General features: G+C 25.4%; 1 protein-coding gene across 4 annotated transcripts in view; it reads left to right on the top strand.

Annotated features, from left to right (window-relative positions):
• The window catches only part of LOC113551739 (inverted formin-2-like), a 54,357-nt gene that overhangs the window by 5,879 nt on the left and 24,994 nt on the right, over nucleotides 1–23,484 (top strand). For 2 of the 4 annotated variants that reach the window (XM_026954179.1, XM_026954176.1), the window contains exon 2: nucleotides 5,003–5,236. In XM_026954179.1, coding sequence (XP_026809980.1) covers nucleotides 5,010–5,236 — 227 coding nt within the window. In that variant the 5' untranslated portion in view covers nucleotides 5,003–5,009. Of the gene's footprint in view, nucleotides 1–4,098; nucleotides 4,200–5,002; nucleotides 5,237–23,484 lie in introns of those variants that run through there. The other 2 variants (XM_026954177.1, XM_026954178.1) reach the window with 2 other exon arrangements.

The following is a 23,484-nucleotide window of genomic DNA, read 5'->3' as shown; positions in this document are numbered from 1 at the left end:
TTTTCACAACTCGTCAACTCAAAATACTCAAAATAAATGAGTATACAGATCTTATAAGATCATTAAAGATTAAAATGATTAAGTACATTAATTTTAATGTTTGAATTATTTAACTTAACTTTTATTAATAGTATTTACAATGTATTATCTTACACTGAATATTTGTGTATATGATGTTGCAGGGTTGATACAAATACAAATACGAGTATATATATTTTGTACAATATACTATATTTTTCTCTAATATTAAAGTAGGTACATTTTAATATAGCATTATACGTACAGACTAGAATACTACATAGTATCATAGTAAATATAGTTTATAATGTTTATATGGCATTGAATTAGAATAATTAGATTTATTTATCAATTCAAGAATTCTGTATCATAAGACATGTTTAACCGTTTCTGTTATACCTATTGTTGATTCTTAGAAGTGAAATTTTAACTCATATTATACACATTTAAAATCTTTTTTTTCGATTTAGGTTGATAAAAATATTATTGTTTATTTATCAAACATCTTAACCTTCCTCAATTCTTATAATTTTTTACTATCACATTTTTAACATATCAAAAAACACAGACACAACTAGTTTTAAGCGTTTGAAGTTTAAATTTCAACGAAAATGGAAGTTTAAACGAGAAATAACAATTTTACTTCGTTATAATTCAAAATATATTAATAATTAATATTAATATTACAACTATTTCCATTACATATAATACATATGAATATGTGTGAATATTTTTACATAATGACATTTAAAAAATATTTGAATTGATTTTAGGCTTTTAAGTTCATAAAATAAGTTCACGAGAAAATATTATAATAATTATTAAATGGTTTAAAAGTTTGTAATTGTTATTAGTGTTATTATTAGGGTTCGGAATTGAAGGTAGTATAAACAAAAAATAAAGCACTTCAAATGTGAAAAAAGTTAGTTCCCACTGTTCCCAGTATCCGAACTTTCACTTTCCGAACTAAGTATGACCCCAATTAGTTCGGATAATCGAAATTCTACTATAAATATAAGAATCATATTTCTATCATTACTAAAACAAGTTATTTGCCTTCAAATCCGCACCTTAATTATTACTTATTTGTTTTTGAAAAAAATTAATTTAACTTTACCGTTCAATAGAAAAATAAATTTCTAATAGATTAATGAAATCATAAAATTATTATTTATTTTTCAATAAGTTATAACTTATATAGTTATATAAGATACTTTATAGAAGTATAAACATCTAGCTGACATTCTCTGCAAAAAGTTGTTATTCGTTTCCTACATGATTTATCATTGAATTAAAATTTAACACATCCATTGCATCTTACAAGTCTACCTATTAGCTTTAAACATGTTCTAATTGTCTTAGACATTTTTCAAAAGTATTGTTTCTGAAAATTTTATATCACTAATCTACACTGTTAAATATTTTAACTAAATTTATCTTATCAGTAATAATGAAAATTACGATAAACGTTTCATGTATATTTTTTATACACGCAGTATGCTAGTATAACTGGTAGCCGATAGATATTGCAGTATTGCGTATCAAACATAGGAAAAATATGCGATTTATGTTTGAATACATTACCAATGACTCATGCGAATTATTTGTGTATATATTATTTACTCAATATAGTTATATGTATAGTAGTAGTGTAGTACTATATGTCGACTATTAGGTATGGTATAGTTGGTATAGTAAGATTCAATTTTTTGTTATTTCTATTTGATTGTAAAAAGTAAGAACAATACGTCCCCGTTATATGACCTTTTTTTATTAAGTAGGTAAAATTGATTGTAAAAAGATTGTAGTCAATGTAAATATTTGCGAGACATTTAATATTGCTTGTAAGTACACACACACACATACATACTATTATATATTATATTTACGAGACCCAATGCTTCAGGAATTCATATTTTGTACTTATTAATGTATATAATACGCGAATGTTATATTATATATATATAATAGGCGTATCATAGTAGGTATAGGCAATTAACGGAGACAGTATTGTTTAAAAATAATAATCAATTCGTATTATTATTACTATCGTACTACTATAGGTATTAATATAATGGAGTTATAATTCTATACTTATATACTACTAGGTATGAATTATAAAAAATAATATTACACTGGTAGTCCTATGTAAGCAAATAGTCTTAACTAGAAATGTTTCACTTTAATTTTATAAGTATCTTTGAATTCTTATGATGACACTATATCTAGTGAATAGTGATTATTTTATACCTAATCAATTATTATGAAAATAAATTACCTATACATGTATTATAAAAATGTTGAAACATACTGTGACTGTAAAAAATATCTGAGAAATAAATTATAATATATCAAAATATAGTAATTATATAACATAATATTTTTTAGATAATATGGCCTTCTCATTTCAATTAAAATACAAATACCAAATTTTTAATAAATAGTATTATATTACTGTTGTAGCATTTATCAATTCATAACTTTTTTTTTTTAAATACATAGTACAATGTGTGGGAGGTGGAACAATAACATACAAATTATGAACAAATAAACCAAATAATATTAATTGAGTATTGACAAATAAATGATGTAAAACAAACCGTACTTTTAAATACCTAGTTAAAGTCTAAAAATATCACATTTGATGATCGATTCCGATATGTCATCTGAAATACAAATTAAGAGAACACGTACATAAACCTATAGTTAACTTCATATCGATAGTACCTACCTATGATAATGTAACATACTTTTATCAATATAAATTTCACCTAATTTACAACACAACAATGATATATTAGGTATAAATGGTATAATAATTATATACATTTGTAAGGTTACTTATATAAGTTTAGTGTGTATATAGGTATAATAGTTATTAATATTATTTAAATCAAAGTTTCACAAAATGTGTTAAAAACTTTTCGGATAAGAAGACCGAGTAAATAATTATATATATTATTATAGGTAGTATAATATATAATGATAATTTATATGTTGTCAGTAACGTCGTTTATTGTTGTTTTAATTTTAGTACATTGCGCATAACTCTGACATGTAGATATTGTAATGGACTCTATAATATATCTATCATTGCGCTCCACATTATTTAGTTTATTGAGTCTATTGTACATAACACGTCTGCCTCGAAGAAGGTTTATTATAATTTATAATATATATGTATGTAATATGTATAATGATGGCTATTGGTTGGCGTAAGAACACCAATAATTACTGTGTTGTCATGTATAATATTATCTAAACGATTGAACAAAACAGACTTCACGTGGGGTGTTATATACACGATTGTCGTTCGGCCTCCAATTCAAGTAGAAAAAATTTAACAAACAATTAGGACGACAGCTTTAGTGCCACACGATGTAATACAATGATAAGCATCGCGCGTCTCGTCGTCGAAGTCTCTTTGTACGCTCGTCAATAATTGTGACCATATAAACGCGAAAATAATTTTATACCGTGGACTTGTTGAAACGTTATTTTTTTTCTTTAAATTGCTTTTTATTTCATATATACCCACACATTTATCAACAGCCACTTGTCATTACGTCATCGTCGCCACTATATGCGTATATTATATTATGTGCTCGTTATATTTTTTTACAGAGCGAATTCATTTTAATTTTTTCACATAAACGATATGACGATAAAGGTACAGACAGCGTTTGATGTCTGCATGGACTACATGTGTACAATATTTCAGCTTAGAATAGTTTTATATTTTTAAGTTTTTATTATAACTATATATGTTAATTCGTTCCATTAATTATATAATCTTAAATTATATCGTAAAAAAAAATATACCTACTTTTGATCTTTCAATCTTTACGATTTATGCTTTACTATCAAAAATGAAATTTATTAATATTATTATCAATATGATATAAAATTTCCGTTTTTGCACTCGTGTTCAAATATTAATATCCGTATTAGTGACATGTATATGAATTATTGAAATACCGCGGTTATTTATATTTCATATAATAATTAATAAAACAAGTCCACCAAAAAAAATAATGTGCATATACATTTAATTTTAATTAAAATTAAATGTACAATATACTTGGCGGTAGTATAGATGAATTTGACGGTAAACAGTGAGGTCAAATTCTGACGGTAAACAGCTAAATTTTCAAATTTAGTGAGAAACGCCGTTCATTGCGGTGAGTCATTAAAATTAACACATTTTTTTGTTTAAGTATTATAGATATTAATTTGGTATTTATACAAGGTAGATGATGATTATTTCAACAATAAACACTCATTATCTTCAAAATTATCAAAATGTTTTAAAATGTTTTTAGATGATTTGAAGTTATTATAAAACAATATTATTAAAAAAATTATATTTTCTACTATTTCGTATTATTTTTAAGTTTTTTCATTTTTTAAATAACAAGAGACATTTTTGTTTCATCAAATTTTACTTTGGAAATGGGATATTAAAAAAGTATTTTATCGTAAATATTACATCTATATTGCCGCTCTTGTACTTATATAGTTACGCCACAAATGTATAGTATAGATTAAAATGCATAAAATTTATCATTTATACGAGTCATCATATCGATCGTAAATATTTAACAGTCCCTTAAACATTAAATAGTGACATTACAATGCTGGATTCATTGTATGTATTTTTAATGAACAGTACATTTGTTAATTTATTTTAGCAATCTGGCATTGATTTCTTTATTATTATAGATGTGTATATTTGATAAAATCGATTTCACAGTCACGTATTTTTATTTCGAAATAAGAGAAGCATTTAAAAATGCTTATGTTTACAATATAGTAGTAAACTAGTAGGTAAATATAGGATTATAATAAATGTATCCCAAGTTCTAGCTAAATTTAACAGCAATAGTTGTGATTATGATAAAATAAAAATTTATCATTAAATAATTAACATAGTAAAAATGTATATTAAATATTAATAACTAAATGTTTACAAATTATTTTTAAGATTAAACATGACTACACATAACCACTGGACGAGATTAGCGAATCATGTGAAGACTAACAACATTGCGGCAAATAACAATGAGAAAAATCGGCTCAGTGGGTCAAAGCTGTTGGCCGACATGAGAAATGGTGTAAATCTTTCTAAATGGGAACCAGAACTCTGTATAAAAATGTTACAATTACCTGGCGTTAATAACTATTTGGCGATCAAAAAATTGGTAAACGAAGCAGACAAGTAAGTAACGTTTACATTTTCAATATGTAAATTTATATTCTATTAAGTATTGAGCATATAGATCTATTTAAATTTAGCTATAAAAAATAAGCTTAATACAGCTATTTCATTAAAAATGGTACACAATTTATTATGTTTGCAATAAAACTTAAATGAATAAATTAATAATAATGATACAAATATTTCAATAATATTATTATATAGCATAAATCACAGTTCTCATCGGCGTTAACATTATTATCATTTTTGATTAGAATAAGATTTTCATCATAATGAGCCAAACACATCTATCTAGTTTTAGAGCACTAAAAATGCAAATAACCACAATATTATTGTGTATGGTCCATATCACCGATAAGTATTAAATAAATTATTATACATATATATTATAAGTCAAAAAGAAAATAACATACAAAAATTACATTCAAATAATTTAAAATAATTTTTAAGTTTTGTCGACTATACATAACGATACATAATAAAATTAAGTTTTAAATATTATATTAAAGTGTATTAAACAAATACGATTTTACATTCTAAAGAAATGGTTTAAACTTATTAACTATACCTTTCAAAATATAACACAACTTTTATTATATAATTATTACATTTTTGTTTTTATAATTTGTGAATCTTTGTTATTGAATTTAGTGTACTTCTCGGGGAACCAGTAATAATAAGACTTGTTAGTATTTGATTATGAAATATATTTTTTTTCGATTTTCAATGCAAGGATATAATCTTTAACAGTCAAAAATAGATTAAACACATCGAACGAGGACACGTTAGTACATAATATAATATTATAATTTTTTTATTATGATATTCAATCTCAATAAAGTCATTACTCATTAATACTATTATATTAGAAAGTACTTCCTACTCAGAATTCCTACATTTCATTCAATGTTTTTTCAAAGTAATACACGCATCTAATTAATATTTTAATTAAGATTAAATGACCTTCGTATTGTCTCGGTTTTTAAACCATTACTTTTTTAAACCAGTGAAATGTTGTTATAACGAAAGCATACAAACATCTATACAATTCGTCAACTCGTATTGCATATACAAAACCGTTTAAGGCAACTTAAATTCGTTATATATTGTTTTGACTGTAAATATCTATTCAATTCTGTTTATAATTGCATGTCTAAAAATGTAATCTAACAAAACCAGCCAATAACTAGACAATTTTTAATATTTCCAAGTTAGGAATAAGAAACGATATTTATGCCATTATCACTGTTTTAGAATATTAAATATATATTATAAAATCATAATATTATTTTAATAAATAATAAAATAATTTATATTTACTATTTATTTTAAAATGTATTATCTTATGAATAGTATAATAATTAATAATTGTTTGTTACTTCATTTTTCTTAAAAAATTCCACTGGATTATACTTGTATAATCTAGCTTAGGGCGAAAAAATAATAATATCTGTGCGAATATTTTCACAAACAAAGTCACATCTTCGTTAATTATTATTTTTAATGATTTCAAGTATTAAAATAGTTTAAATAGGTAAAACTCTTCGCCACGATTAAATATAATCAATATGCATTAAGTAAATTGTGCATTTTGAAAAGATAGTGATTTCCGTATTATTACGTAATCATGTTTGCTGTTATAGGCGTATTAATATTATATTGTTGTGTATACCTACTTAATTTAAGAATTGAATTATTATCAACAAAATAAACTATTAAAATAGAATTATATTGGATGCCGCATACACATAGTACCTTCTTTATTGCTAAATAGTTATACGAGTTGGACTTTCGATATTGTAACGTATTTATGCCTGCGTGTTTTATTTAATTTTGTTGATTTGCTTATTGAAATTTATAAGTATGTCTAGTCATGTATGTGGAGTTTAGGATATATGAGTGCAAAGGAATTGATCCTAGGAATAAGATATACATACAATGGTAAGTTTAATTATTAATTTATTATATTTATTTTTTTGTATTCACTTTTAAAGAAATCAAAACTTAAATGTAGATAAAAAAAAAATAATGTGTATTTATATTTAAGAAAAAAGTTTTAAACTGAGAACACATAATTTTAGAAACAATACAGTTATAGAAATATAAAATATAATATTATTGCGCAGTATCTTCGTAGTTAAAACTCAAAACACACATCGAAATTATTACACTTGTTGACCACTAATTTAAAAATATTTAATAAATATTATGTTTATATCTTATATGTTTTAAGATTGACCAAAATTAATAATAATTTTATTCGGAAACTTAAATAAGTAAACAAATAATATATGTATTTTAAAATATTGCTTCTTGGTATTTGATGGTGTGATAATTCCAATGCCTTATTGACACAAACAATAAAATTGTCGACAAATAGTGATAATTGTGGTCTATGATATTTTAATACTAAATTCCGTAGTGTATAATAGCAGTAATTTAACAAACTTAACTAGAGTTTAAACCTAAAATGTTGGATCACTCTGTTTAATGTACCTACTTTATGCAGTTATGTATAATATATAATATTATAACTGAATTTCTTTTATAGTTTTTAATTTATGTTCATTTAATATTTTCTTAAATTAATATCCATATATTATACTGTACTGTAGTATAATTATACTATCGTAAGATTCGTTTGATTTCATATTAAATGTAAATAATAAGTACCTTGAAAGCTAGTATCTGATTACCATTTAATATCGTTTAATTACTTAATAATATAATAATTTGATAACACCATCAGGGCACGAGACTAATAACATTTGCATATTTTTTCTATAACTTGAAATTATAGCAGAGTACCTAAGTAACAAACTAATTTCATACTTGTCCGAATTATGAATAATATTTTTCAGGCTGTTTATAGCCTGAACAATATAGCTGATGAGTCATAAAAATGACTTAACACGTAGCTTAGATATTTGTACATATCGAGAGTTATGGTGGTAATAGTTGACGATTACTGCAACATCGTAGTGAAAATAGGTGTATTCGCTCATCAGAGTAAATATTTATCACGGATGGGTGTTTTTTATTTAAAATAAACAATTACTAGTTAATATAGTTACTCAAAATTTCATAGATGGTAACCAGACCTAAAAAATGTATAAACAAGTTAAATAAATATATATTTATTTAAAATAGTATCTTCTGATAAAAATGTATATACATTTAATGATATATATGTATCGTAATGCATGAGATTACTTGAATAAACAAAGTAAATACCAAAAGCAATAACATCAATTTATCAAAATCACATAGGAATTAAAAAAATATATAAATAATTTATCATTATCTATACTGTAGAAAGATGAATAATTTAGTACAGTAAATCTTCAATTATCCAAATATCTGTTGAACAAACCCTCTGCTATATTATCCGAACGTCATTACATACGTATTCGAACGTCATGGCCGATATACCGATTTTATTATTGTTGTCACAATTTATCATTAGTACATTACATAAGTACATATATTATTCACATGTAATATGAATGTATGATAAATCGATAAATATATATGTATGTGTATATCTAATATGTAACCTACGATAATTTTTCATAAATAATAATGTAATATATCTAGTAATAATAGTATACATATTAAGTATAAAATTACATAATTACACAATTTTTAAAAAGTTCTAGTATTCAAATTTTCACTTATTCGAACTAGGTACGATCTCAATTAATTTGGATAATATAAGGTCTACTGTAGTTAGACTTTAATTTTATTATTTTTAAGTTAACTTATTTTTATAAAAGTATCTACTACTTTTCTACATTTTGAATGAACAATTTCTTTGAGTAAATGAGTCAGGTTATCGAAAATGAGTTTAATAGTTAATTCAATACAATATTATATCTGTGAGAGGTTACTATTTTCTAAAAAGCATCTTAAGAAAAACAAAACATTTATTATATAAATAATTTCGAAACTTTAAATTTAAAAACGATAGGCATATAAAAGTTGTTTATAAATCTACGTGTTATAAAATTATTAATAACTTAATGAAAATGATTTATTTAATATTTTAATGAAAATTTAGAATATTACAATAATAATAAATAATTTATGTTCCTTGGTTTTATATCAGGCTATAAATTATTATGTTTTCAAGCGCATTTGTTAAAAATATATAAACCAATGAATAATGAAGGTTCCGTAGTAATGTTATCGTTTTAGTTGTACACACTAACATTTTTTAATCTAAAAAAATTATTAATGTTAACTGTAAAAGGTTATAAAATATCCATTAGGATCTTTTATATTTTTTTTTTTCATGACGCAAATTGACTCAACGTAGGACGAATGTAATAGGTTTTCGTTTATAACCGTGTCGAATATGTAGTTCTCAACACATAGATTATTGTTAAATGTGTTATTACATACACACGCGCGTTAGTTGTATAATATTTTAAAAATAAATTAATTTAAATTCGCGTTTAAGAACGCAACTTAGCGTATTAACTTATTGTTTTGAAGTTAAATTCCTATAAGTTAAATCACAAACACAACCAAATAAATTTTCACACTTAGAATGGATCGATATTAATAGAATGATAGTAGGTATTCCGTGTAGACGATAATCAGATTAATTTTTTACTCTAAAAAGAGCGATCAGTGACTATACCACCAGGTGTTCAAAAAATGTAGAAACTTAATTACTGTATGCAATATGCATATTTTAATACTTACAAAATAGGGTACATGGAGTAATAAAATATAACACTGCTGTACATTTATAATGTAAAATATTTAATAACTTCATAAATTATATTACTGTTTATCAATCTCAATTAGTCGTATGATCGTTTCCAAACTTAAAAAAAAAAAACATCCTGTATTATATTTAAAATCATATTTCTTATAAAAATTAATATGTTGGTATATATCTAACTATATGTGATGATGATTCCGAAGTATAGGCATGCTCATTTATCATAACGTATTATAGTATTGCACATCTAGTCCAAGATTTAATGTATTAATGAATTCTATTTTATTTATAATTAATTAATAACACACGAATTAGTTTTTATTTATCACAATACTGCTATAATAGTAATATTAATCGAGTTAGAATAAGTTACCTTCATATTTTTTCATTTATAAATAAAATCAATTATTTTTATAATATAAAATAATATACTTACAGTAAGTACTAAATAGTATTAAAAATAGTAAAACAAATTAAAACAAAATAAAATTATCATACACGCGAATAAAAATAATACTAATCATTGACAAAATGAATTAGTATGCCCTGGGTGGTTAATTCCACCGCTGCTATAATAGTGGAACGGCCCGGAACGGGTTTTCGGAATAGCTGGCATTTCACAGCAATATTAAGCATTGTGTAGCTTGCGCACAATAGTTATTGCATACTTTGTCAGTAAAAGTTACGTTAAAAATGTAAAATCATAACAAACTGTAACTTGTAAGCACAGAAAAAGATGACATTTTTGTGATATATTATAATTTTTTATTAAATATATGTAATATATTAATGATAATGATGATTAAACAATTTTTGTATTTGTATTACTAAAATGTTTTAAGTATGCTTATCATGCTCGGAGAATTCGCCACTGAAATATAATGTATATTATTTTAAAATTACATTTTCTTCGATGACTTTATTATGCTTATCTAGATGAATCTTTCGTGCAGGTACCTACCGGATGTTCCAACGGTACACGTATGTGTCTGTGTATACTGTATACCTTAAATTTAAACACGATTCACGTTTCGGGGGTTGGAGAACTATAGCATTGCGTTAATTTCCGGTCGTCCGTTGAAACACACAGACATACAAATAAATAAATATTGTATATAATAATATAAATTATATGTGTATATATTACGCATGGTAGCTGCCGATAATACAATAAAAGCGGTAATAATAATCATATTATTGTCATAGTACAGGTTGAAATGCGTCCGCCGCCCATTGTATTATATCCGACCAAAATCGATTGCACAATCAACATGCAAGTAATATTAAATACAAATTATTATGACATAATATTGTCAAAAAGTATATAATTACATATTGCATTAATACATACAAGATGAATATTTTAAAGGTGAACAATCATTTTTTCAATAAAATTGAATGTTAATATTTTTTTTTTAATTAACTTGATTTCATTACAAAATAACATTTTTTAGTAAAGAAGAATATTATTTTGTGGTTTGCCTATCTCCATGTGCCACTCCATTCAGCTCATATGAGCTTTAAATATGTATATAATATATATATATATATATATATATGTATACATCATATTATTAGTTATTAGTAATTATAAATAAAAAACTTTGAAACCAGTTTATTACTAAATAACATTGTCAGAAAATTATATTTGAAATATTATTTAAATTTTTTTTATTTTATAATGACTAAATTATATATAAAAAGATATATTTATACTAAAAACATTAATACTTTTAAAAAAGGAGTGAAAACCTTTATAAAAATCACCTTGTTTATTATTATAAATAATAACTATATATAATATTGTAGTATCAATGTATCATACATATATATAGGCTTACCTATATTGTTCGAGCTGCATTGCCACTATAGTGTGTATTTTTTAAAAACAAATCGTTTTAAACCAAAACATCTCTAACACAGCTTTGGTCATTTGGTTTGCAGCCAAAATTATTTGTTGATGCTGTTATGTCTGAGTTAATATATTTCTAACAATTAACTATACACGAATCAGACATCAGTATATAATTTTATTATTCTAATACTATAGTGTACCTACGTTATATATTAATTGTTCTCAGATAAAATGTGTGAGTTGTTGTATCTTACGCGACGTATGTAAGCAAATTATAATATGTTATCATGTTGCTATTTGTTAAGTACCTACGTAGATTAATAAGATTTTATTACCACCAACAACAGAGTTGTGTGTTTACGGTTTACTACAGGACACATGGACTTGTAATCCGTGCTGTGTTTACATAATATAATTTATAAACCTACATAAACGTTTTCGTACACAACATCGTCGCGCGTACTTGGTGACAACCCCCCCACCCTTTTCCCGACTAAACTATTCTTAAAAAAACTAGCTTTTCTACCTGTATAATAATATATCTATACGGCTATACACATCAGCCCCACGACAATGTTCGCCGTTGTGCGCGTGGGTGGGTGGCCAATTATCGAGATCGTGCCGGTCGATACGAATAATATTATTATAATATGTATAGTATATAATATGATATAGAAACATTTGGAACGAGCGAAATCCGAATACCACAATAACGATATAATAATAATATAATATAACAAGTGGCTGTCGACTGTGTTAAGCGTAATATTATGTATTATATTATATTATTATACATTATTAATATAGAAATCATTACGCAGCCACCACTATCGTATATTCGTGAATGAAGCACTTTATAATAATACATAGCCCTATGCTGATTGTATTGTTTATTTTTTATAGTATAATATCATATAATATACGGTGGCTAGTGAGCCACCACCAATTATTCAATATATTTGCCAACATAGGTATGTACTTATTGTATTTACTTTTCAATTTAATACTGTAATAATTTACTTACCATATTATGTTGTGATAGTATGATAATAAACGTAAAACCTGAATACCCCTGCATTACACAATGCATACACTGCATTTGCTTTTATAATATATATATATATATTGATTTTTTTTTAAATACGCTTGACAAATGTTCTTGTTTTATGATAATAAGTATTTAATTTTGGTAATTGTTTCTATTTATTTATAATTGTTTCGGTCCTATAATTTATAATTAAATAAATACATACATACTAGTAGCGTATTTGTATCTTGGTCTGGAGGGAAGGAAGGATGATAATAAATTTTAAATAAAACTCAATAAATAATAATAATAATTATTATTACTCAACTTCTTGATTTTTTTTTTTTATTTATCATATTAAATACATTTTTTTTTATTTAATACTAATTTGACAATTTTATTATTATTTGTATAAGTATTAAAGTGTATAATACATATAGGTATATATAAATAATATATTAGTATACTTACATAATATATTATATATCTTATTACGATAAAAATATTATTGATAATTTAAAACGAATGATTTAAATAATAATGTACCAGCTTTACGAAGTTTTGGAAGTCGCTTGGTGCACATTTATTCACATGTTACATCCTAAATTCCTAAAATATATTTATAGACTTCTATTAATTCTATTGCGTGATATTTATAGTTATAATTTAGGGGCGTATATTACAAAGTAGATGTATGTAGGAGATAGGACCTATGACAATTCCGTTTGTATCAGTTCAAACTTATAATGTTTTAGTTAGCTGTATTTATACAAATTGGCCATGCTGTGGGTTAACAAGGTGAATATATACATAACATATACGGGTATGACGTCTTTTTAACAATCTTAAGGAATAATGAAGTTGGAAACAAAAACTTAAATATATTTTTGTACCTATGGGATATTTTTTCTTTATTTTTTAGTAGGTATTATTATTCTTTAGTGGAAGACACTACTTATAATTGGTTAAAAGTATTATTATAATAAATGACAATTAAACGTGATCTACGTGAAAAGAAAATCGTGATGACGTGATTAAGTCACAGTCTATGCGTGCAAATAAATATTATAATAAATAGGTAATTTATAATAGTAAATAATATAAACTTTAAGGTAAGTTTTAATACAATAGCAGTTTGTCAGTAGTAGATACTTATTATGCTTGTAACAATAGGTATATAGACAATATGTAGTTAATGTTCAGGTTTCAGACGAAGGCGCGAGCAGCTCGAATTGGTAAATGCACTGACATACTGTTTCTCTCTAATCCCTATAATGTATACATGCACACATATATTATTAAGACGTATAAATATTTATAGATGTATTTTGTCAATAAGACGGGATTTTTCAAGTGTTTGATTTTTTTTCAAAATAATTGTACGTAATTAACTTATTATTATTATCCACCAAAATGTAACTTTTTATTATTATAATATAGGTATGTAGTATATACACATAGGCTATAATATATACTGTATATACGGAATAATGCATTTAACTGTCTATGCTCTATAATTTATATGAGTACTATAGATCATAACACATGAATGGAAGTAAATTGTACTTGATTCCTCTAAATTTATGATACTACAATTAAAATAGGTACCTACACAAATTTTATTTACTTTTTTCAAAACACTACAAAACGATGTAGGTATTATAAATGCTTTATTTTTGAATTTATATTTTATACTGTACACAAAGAAATATAATTTTTTTTTTAACCACTGAAATTAATTAAAAAAATTATTTTAGTCAGTAAAATTTATCACTCGGTTTATAATACATGCACATTGCACATGCAAGCACTAATTTCCTTTGAATTGCGTTTTTTTAATTTGTATTATTCATTCGATTCCATTGTTTTGATTCAATTGATAATAACGTCAACTACACTTTAAGCCTGTAAACTCTACAATTTATTACGAGCAGGCTCAGCAATAACATAATTAGCAAATAGCAACTACCCTTTTATTCTTTTATATTCTTTTATAAAATATAATAATACATATTCGTCGAGTGTGCAACGTGGATATACGATATTATTACCTAGTTATTGTATTTACTGTTTTTTATTTATTGTTTAGTTTCAAACTCAACAAGTTTACTTATTCACAACCGTGAGACTGTATATTACAATTGGGTGTTATATTTTTTCTTTACTCTTGAAAATATAAATTTCTTGCGCCATTCCTCAATAATTGACGACAGTCGTTTCAAAATGTAATCTACCAGTACCAAATTTATTAATCCTAAACCCCATCGTGTCGACATTCGTTATTGCAAATTGTTATGATATCATTATTAGTATTTGATATTTACGTATGATTGTATAAAGCGTTTATTCCGAAATATGTATTATATAAATATGCAAATACTAAATAGTAAGTGGTAAATATCCATTGCAAATAGCGTTAACGGGGCGTATCTTGTTAGCATCTTGAATTTCAAGATTTCGCGAAACTTTTTTCGTTTTTAATGTCGAGATGTCCATTAGGTTTTTAACAAATTGATTTTCGTTTTCGACAACCTATATATTATGTTTAGGAATACCTCCTACAATAATACTATACTTACTATAATTGGCGATAATATTACACCTACACGTTTGTGTGAACTACGCACTTATTACATTACCATCCGATATCCGAACGTTTTGTACTCGAGGCTTTATGCGCCAGTATAATCAGTTTACGTTCTACCTTATACAGATGGTTTTTTTAATATTAAAACATTAACTACAAATAGTTACAAGTCACTGTGCATATTTATGTATTATAATAAATTGCGTTGCGTCAATATATGCAGTACAAGACAAATAGTATAGCTATTATAATGCATATAAATATAAGCGAATACTCGTTTGTGAATCACGAAATCCTGTCACATTTCACATATTTATTATAATATAACATGTACGGGTAATGCACACAATATATAATGACAAATACCTACCTCATTTTTTAATAAAAAAAAAATACTGCATATTGAATATCTACAGACACTACTACAAATACAAATCATATGCAGATGCAACTAAGAACAACATTTTATAATAATTATTTGACTGCCTAGTTCTAATGTTTTATTTCAATTCGTTCAGACTTTAACACTACTATATCAAATCGCTAATTTGTTTCTTATCGACAATTTTAATTACACTTCTTACCAAATGCACTATCTCTCCTTGATTATATTACTCATAAATTTATTAATCAACTATCAACAACCATAATATTTGTTTATATATTATAATTATATTATATTGTCTAAATTGTATTTTATCATAGTTAAATGATTATTTAAATGTGCTATTAAGTTGTACCACTAACTATAATATAATAATATATTATGTAGTATCATATCATCATAATATATGCAGTATTGTCTTCGTCAAACCATTATTAATTGTCAAAATAAGTAATCTGATAATTTTCAATGCGAAAAAAAAATAAAAAAAATGCTGTTCATTAACTGAAGCCTATATTATTTTGCCACAGTATATGACGAATATGTATTTTCAGTGGATATATTGTATTAAAATGTATTCCATCAATATATGTGTATATTAATATATTTCATTAATTCATAATCTAGTAATATGTATATATATCTGTTTAGGCACTTTACCTGAGCGAAAATAAAAACGAATTTTAGTATTGTTCAAACTGTATAGTTTAAAATAATAACCGCAGTGATATTGTTCATGTTAATTTTTAGGGTTTGTGAAAATAGCGCAGAACACAGAGATCCACAGATTACTAACCCTTTGACGTCTCTCCTATTATCAGCATTCAAATAATAAATGTTAAATAAGTATATAGGATATTATATTCTCAAAAAATGTAATTGCATTTATTGCAACACAATTATTTTTAATTTTAATTTTAAATATTTATACTTTTTAAACTTTAATTTATAATAATATTTATGAAAAAATTCTATTACAGTTAGTATAAATATTTCTGAAGTTTACGACCCTTAGTTTATGCATTTTATCTAATAATATATCTGGCTCGAAATATAGTAATATTTTCTGGTTTCGAAATAATCTACACAACGCGTAATAACGTACGAATAAAATAATATATTATGTATTATTATATTGTTTAAATTGTGTGTCATTCTCGTGAGTGTATAATAATTAATAGTATAACACTACAACATTATTCAAAACGATTAACGATTCTGGTTCGCTTTTAAAATGAAAAATACTCAATACGCGATACGTAATAATATAGCGATCGTGTGGAATAGGTTATAATATTTAAAAATGAAATCGAAAATAGTTTATTCGACCGTAGACATACCATTGTACAGAGTGAAGTGTTTAAATTGTAAAATTAGGCGCCAAAAAATCCACTTGTACGGTTCGCTTAAAAATAGGCTTTTAAAACATATCTTTATTAATGGGCTTTTTATCTTCAATTATAGGTTTTGGCGCCTCTGAAATAGAAACACACAGTCAATTACGTCCGTATGACAGGCGGCACATAATAATAATAATATCGTTCTAAAAGTTTCGCTTCTCGCCATAAAGCGTACATATAATATAAATGCGCTACTCGTCGTTTCGAATTTCAATAACGCGCAGCGCGTACGCCGTACACTTATTAGTCATTTCTTATTACAAACTATTTATAGGTAATAAAATATTATATTGTAAATATTGTGATTATTAATAATAAACTAATAAACATGGCTAGACGATTTTAGTTTGGACGCGTATAATATGTAGAATACATTATAATACGTAGTATTTGAAGTCTGAAATATTTCTTAAGATCGTGAATTATAATGAAATTATTTTAATTGCCTGATTTGTATATAATAAGATAGTATATAAATGTAAGAAGATAATTGGGTATTATTACATAGAAATTATAAGATAATACATTAGTTTTATTTTAGTAACTATATAATATGTTCGATCTTCCCCCTTGGCTCCTGGTCCTGAAAATGAGAGACAGGTTGGGATTGATAAAATTCTATACCTTATTTATTGATACAACAAAAACCGTTTCGTTTTAGTTTTAAATACTATTTTCTGATAAATAACACATAGTTAGAAAATAGAAATATATACTCTTGTAATATGACATTGTGTAGAATTAAATAAAATGAAACAATTAAGATTAATAATTTATTATTATGGTTATTAGTCAAGTATTTTAGTAGGTTTAATTTATACTTTTTATGTAAATTAGTAAAAGAATGATAAGTTTTGCGTATTACTGAAATATTTCAAAATTGAAAATAATATATATTCTCATGAAACTTTTATAACTTTTATGTGGACATATGATGATTATTTGATGTTTTTTGAGTATGCAAAAATCGATTAGAAGGACAAAATAATATAATATCAATGACAAGTTTCTTTCAGTTATATTATATTATGTTATTTTACGATACTATACATATTTGTTTAATGTTCAATTCTCGACGTGGTGTGCACATATCTGTATAGCATTGTTACAATACATACATATTATAATATCCTTTCGGCGGCGTTGAGGGCGAACCCCATTCTCGTGGTGTATGTATAATAATGTATAATGAATAATGATATTATCATTATTGTTGTTGTTATTGTAATATTGTGACTATATATTATAATATGTTGGTACTTGGTTCCGCAGTTCATTTTTAAAACGCGTTAAAACGTAAAAATCTAATTTATTCCACTTCCGTTTTCGAACAAATACTAAATAAGCGTGCTCGTAATGTTCAAACTCGTATAATATACAATCAGAGTGCATTTTAAATGTTGTCCCGTTTTATGCGTTAGCATAATAATGTACAGATATTAGATATATATTAGTTTCCAAGAGCTGTTACCACAGCTGCAGTCCTCTGCTACCATAGTGTTTTCATCGATTATAATGTTGAAAAAAACACGGCCGGTTACGGTAGTAAAATCAGACGGGATTTAGGAGCTCAGCTAAGACTTATATACCCTTTTAATTATAACAATCTACATGACTAATTACACACACGCTAACAAATATATTTAATATATGTATTTTATAATTTTATATGACTCTATATTATATTTTTCCATAGAGTTGTGTAATAATACGTCTAACCCACGAATCACGATGAGCCCAGATGATTTACGAGGCGAAAGAAAAACACCAGATATACATATTATACATGCACATTGTTTTAAATATTGTACGAAACGATGACGTAGGTCGTGTACACGTTCGTCTAGTAATTATCAGGGTTGCCGTATAATATGTACAATTTCGTCCAACATACGTATAAATCATAGTAGGGGGGTTAGATTTATTAATTTCCTTATTTGAAAAATGTTATTTCGCTCTGCTCGATAAACTATAGCTGGTACTGACTACTGTGTTATAATTATAATGCGACTATAATAATGATTTCTCGCTTTCCCAGTGCGTCTTATCGTGTGACGAAATAGCCATAATTTTGTCTTATACTGAGTTATACCCACAGCCCACAGCCCACAGGCAGAGTCAAAATACAAAACATGCGCAACTCAGCAGTAACAAAAAAAAATGTTTGATTTTTTTGTAATTCTTGTCTGGATGATATTACGTGTTTCATTATCTAGTTTAAAGATATTGATTATTGGATAGATTCAATTTAAATATAGAGGTCCAATGCAAGTAAATTATAAAATACCTAATAAGTGGCACGTGCTTATTTTTCATTTAACCACTAATTAATGACTGAATTGTATCTAGATTTAGTTATTATAGTTTAAGAAATACATCTATCAACATTTCTACTGTTGTTTTCATTTCCAAAATAACATAAAAAAAAAAACTTATATAATATAAACCACAATTTATAAATTATTAAGAAAATATATAAGAATTTAAATAAGTTTATTATTCAAGACATTTGAACTTTATACAATTTATCTATTTCGTCAACAGTAATTTAAATTATTAAAAATACTGGATGGATTTATCATATATCCACTTCTTTACTTTTTTTAGTAATAAATTACAATAATGGTAGACACTAATATCATCACGATAATTCGAAGTCCACCAATTTAGAACACTAGATACTTTACACGAATGACAGACATAACGTCCGCTCGCGTATTCCCACAAGTATTATAATTAACAATACTTATATATTGTGTATATATAACTCACACTCTTTCTAAAATATAGAATAATAATAACAGCATGTGCGTGTGTATGGTTTCATTGAACCTTTCATTCATATTTCATCATTCACAAGCGATGTTCTTCGTTTTTTGACATTTTTGTATCTGTCGAATAACCACAGTCGGGGGTGTTGGGCGTGAAACATGTGTGGTCCATATGCGCGTTGTACAGGCAATCGGAGGGGGCGTATACCCACCCCCGTCATCAACGACCGCTGTTATATGTATTACAGTCTGCAATCACGTGAACTTCAACAGATACATCAACATCATCTACTACACCATTTATTATTCTAAAATTTAAAAATATCGCGTTTTTAGAAATAATAATGAATGAACGGAAAACTGTTGACGACAAACGAATTGTGTATATATATATATATATAATTTTGACAGTTGCTTATAAGTCTCTGTCTCTGTCTCTCTCTATTATAATAACAATGCGTACTCCAACCAAAATTATATTCTACTTCAAATGACCGTATCCGTGTGAAATATTTTAGAATATGGTGTAAGCTTGAATTGATGTTCATATGAACCCTATACATATATATAGGGCTCGGAGTTCTATATTTTCTATAAATATAGTTTATAAAATAGCTAATACATATTATAGTAGCAGCCAGGTATCTTAAACTTGAATCAATATCTAATAATACTACTATCAATGGCGTCAACTTATTATATTTTGCATACTTGGAGATGTTCCAGTAGCTGAAGAACATTTGTATAGTAGAAAGTTATTAAAATTGCAAGTATACTTTTTTTATTTTAGCATTAAATTTAAATTTTGCAAATTTTTATCTCATAGTTTTTATTAATGTATTTAACCGTGAAATTGAATTTCTTCCTGAAAATTAGAACAAATAATATAATACATAATATTTGGATTACAATACAAAAAGTATATATTTTAAACTTATACAATTTTTGGTGAAATTAAAATGTAAACATAAAAATGTATGTCTATCGACAGTTGATCAAAATCGTTGTCACATTCTTTATTATTTTAAAGACAAATAATTTGCGAGGTTATAGCACTCATCTCATGACGACACCAAAGCGGTCCGGTTTTTATCTCACCATAATCGTAATATTATGTTCAGCCTTTTTTAAAGTTTATTATTGTATATGACGAAATAATTATTCGTATTAAAAACGACACTTTCGAAAATATTTTTCGTAAAAACGTCTAAATTTTATTTATTTTCTATATTTCCATGTATTGATAGCACAGAACTGTATGGCGTATTTAATTCAATACGATTTAAGTGTATAATGCTTATATATTATAATTCCAGTCCATGAATAAGGCTGAGTGTTTAAGTAATATCTATTCAAAGTATAAAAAATATCAAAATTAATAACCAACAAGTTTAAACTTACAGAAAATTGCTTTTATTAATAATTCATCATATTTAAATGCATTAGGCTTATATATATTATATGAAATATAATATACAGTAGGTATGCATCATATTCTTCATAAATACCAAACTTGATAAATACCTTTCAAAATTGATAACAACATATTAAAATTATGAAACTCTATGGAAATGGATAAAATTACTTGTATATTATTTAAAAAAAAATGCTAAATAATAATTTCGATCTTATTATTAGATAGAACGATTATAAAAATATATACAGATTTGTTATTGGATATTTATACATATTGTATTATGCTAGTTTTGGAATAGGTCAAATGTGATGCTGTACGAACTCTGTGTATAATAATAGCATATATATATATATATTAGGTGTTATACTTTATTTGTGCTCACTGTTCATCTTGTTATTATTTTCGTTTTTGTTACAATAAAATTATATTCTCGTGCCAACTCGCATACTTCAACACTGCAAAGACATATATAATATAATCATACACCTGTTGCTGTTCACGATTGGGACGTGAATCGCGGGAGACGCCGATAATGATGCGAGTTACTATAATAATAATAATATATTGTGATATTCTAATGTTCTGATAACGTAAATATTTTTTTCCACAATTATGACGGTTTCTCTAAATAATATTAAGTTAGGTTTAACGTACACGATAGATATTTTGAAATAATAATAAGACAGATCAACCGCGCAAATAAAATTGTGTTTGTTTTAGGTATAATATGCATTTATTTAAAATGTTATTAATAATGTTATTATACATTCTAAAGTTTTTCATCTAACACGCGTAGTCTTGATCAACCGACAACAATTCCGATAAATCACATTTTTTTTCTACTGAACCTATTTCGCATATGCCTCACAGTTGGTTTTTCATCAAACCTTGAGCTTATTAAAGGGAATTCAATATCTATGTAGCCTTGATTAGTTTTTTAATCAATTTCCTAAAAAATTGGCAATTACCCATGTATTAATAACTCATAAATTATACAGGTAGTAAATTGTTATCCGATTTTATTGATATCACATAATAATTACTGTGAAGTTTTATAATTACTCTCTCCTACTCTGTACCTTAATGGATTTTACACGATTAATATGCTATAAGATATATTATGTTACATCATATTTTGTGATATACACACTACACCTGTGTATGCATTTATTACAATCCTACAGAATTATCAGAATTGTATTTGAGTAGGAAAACACGCTGACCATATATACTGGTATAACTGATATCAGTCATATGCCCATAGTCCATACATGAAAAATACTTTATTTGCGTTTTTATCAATTATTTAATTATCACGATAGCATAATTTCATATTTTCGGCGTATTAATAGTATTAACAGTATGATATCAAGTAAAATGTAAATTTAATATAAATCAAATAAATAATTATGGATGTAGATATTATTCATATTGTATACTATATTATATTACAATGTTATTTATTGCATTTTTATTTTACTTATAGGTAATATGTATATTTTTAAATCATTTGGACACTAAAGTGTTATGTAAAAGACAAAAGTGCTACTTGTATACACGTGTATACAAAAATTTAATTGATGATAAATGCAATTATACCACACAGTAGTATAATAGTATTTTATGAGTACGAGTTTTATGAAATCATAATGTAAGCACATATTTCATAAAGACTGAAATCGATTATTATTATTTTATTCCTTTCACACAAGGACTTTTCTTAAAGAATGTTCGCCATTATAGTCAATTTAATTGAATGTGAACCTTTAATTTTTTACTATTGTTACTAATGTTATATATTTTAATAGTTCTGGTGGAGTTAAAACAAATACTATAAAACATACGTTTGTTTTGTCTCAGATTATATAAACAAAAAAAAAAAATCATTATTTAAGAATTTAATATGCGTCTTAGGTATTTTAATTTTCTGTTATTATCGTGTTTAAAACGTACCTCCTCGTGATTGTAAAGTAGTATTGCAAAGTTTAAATTAATTTAGACTCGAAATTATTTATAATTTTCAAGAATTCCAGCTGAATCTCGAAACATTTAATAATAAAAAAAAAAAAATAAA

The sequence above is a fragment of the Rhopalosiphum maidis genome, chromosome 2, assembly GCF_003676215.2.
Source record: "Rhopalosiphum maidis isolate BTI-1 chromosome 2, ASM367621v3, whole genome shotgun sequence".
NCBI classification, from domain to species: Eukaryota; Metazoa; Arthropoda; class Insecta; order Hemiptera; family Aphididae; genus Rhopalosiphum; species Rhopalosiphum maidis.
Note: the sequence above shows the minus strand (reverse complement) of the source record. Positions and strands in the feature narration are given on the sequence as shown.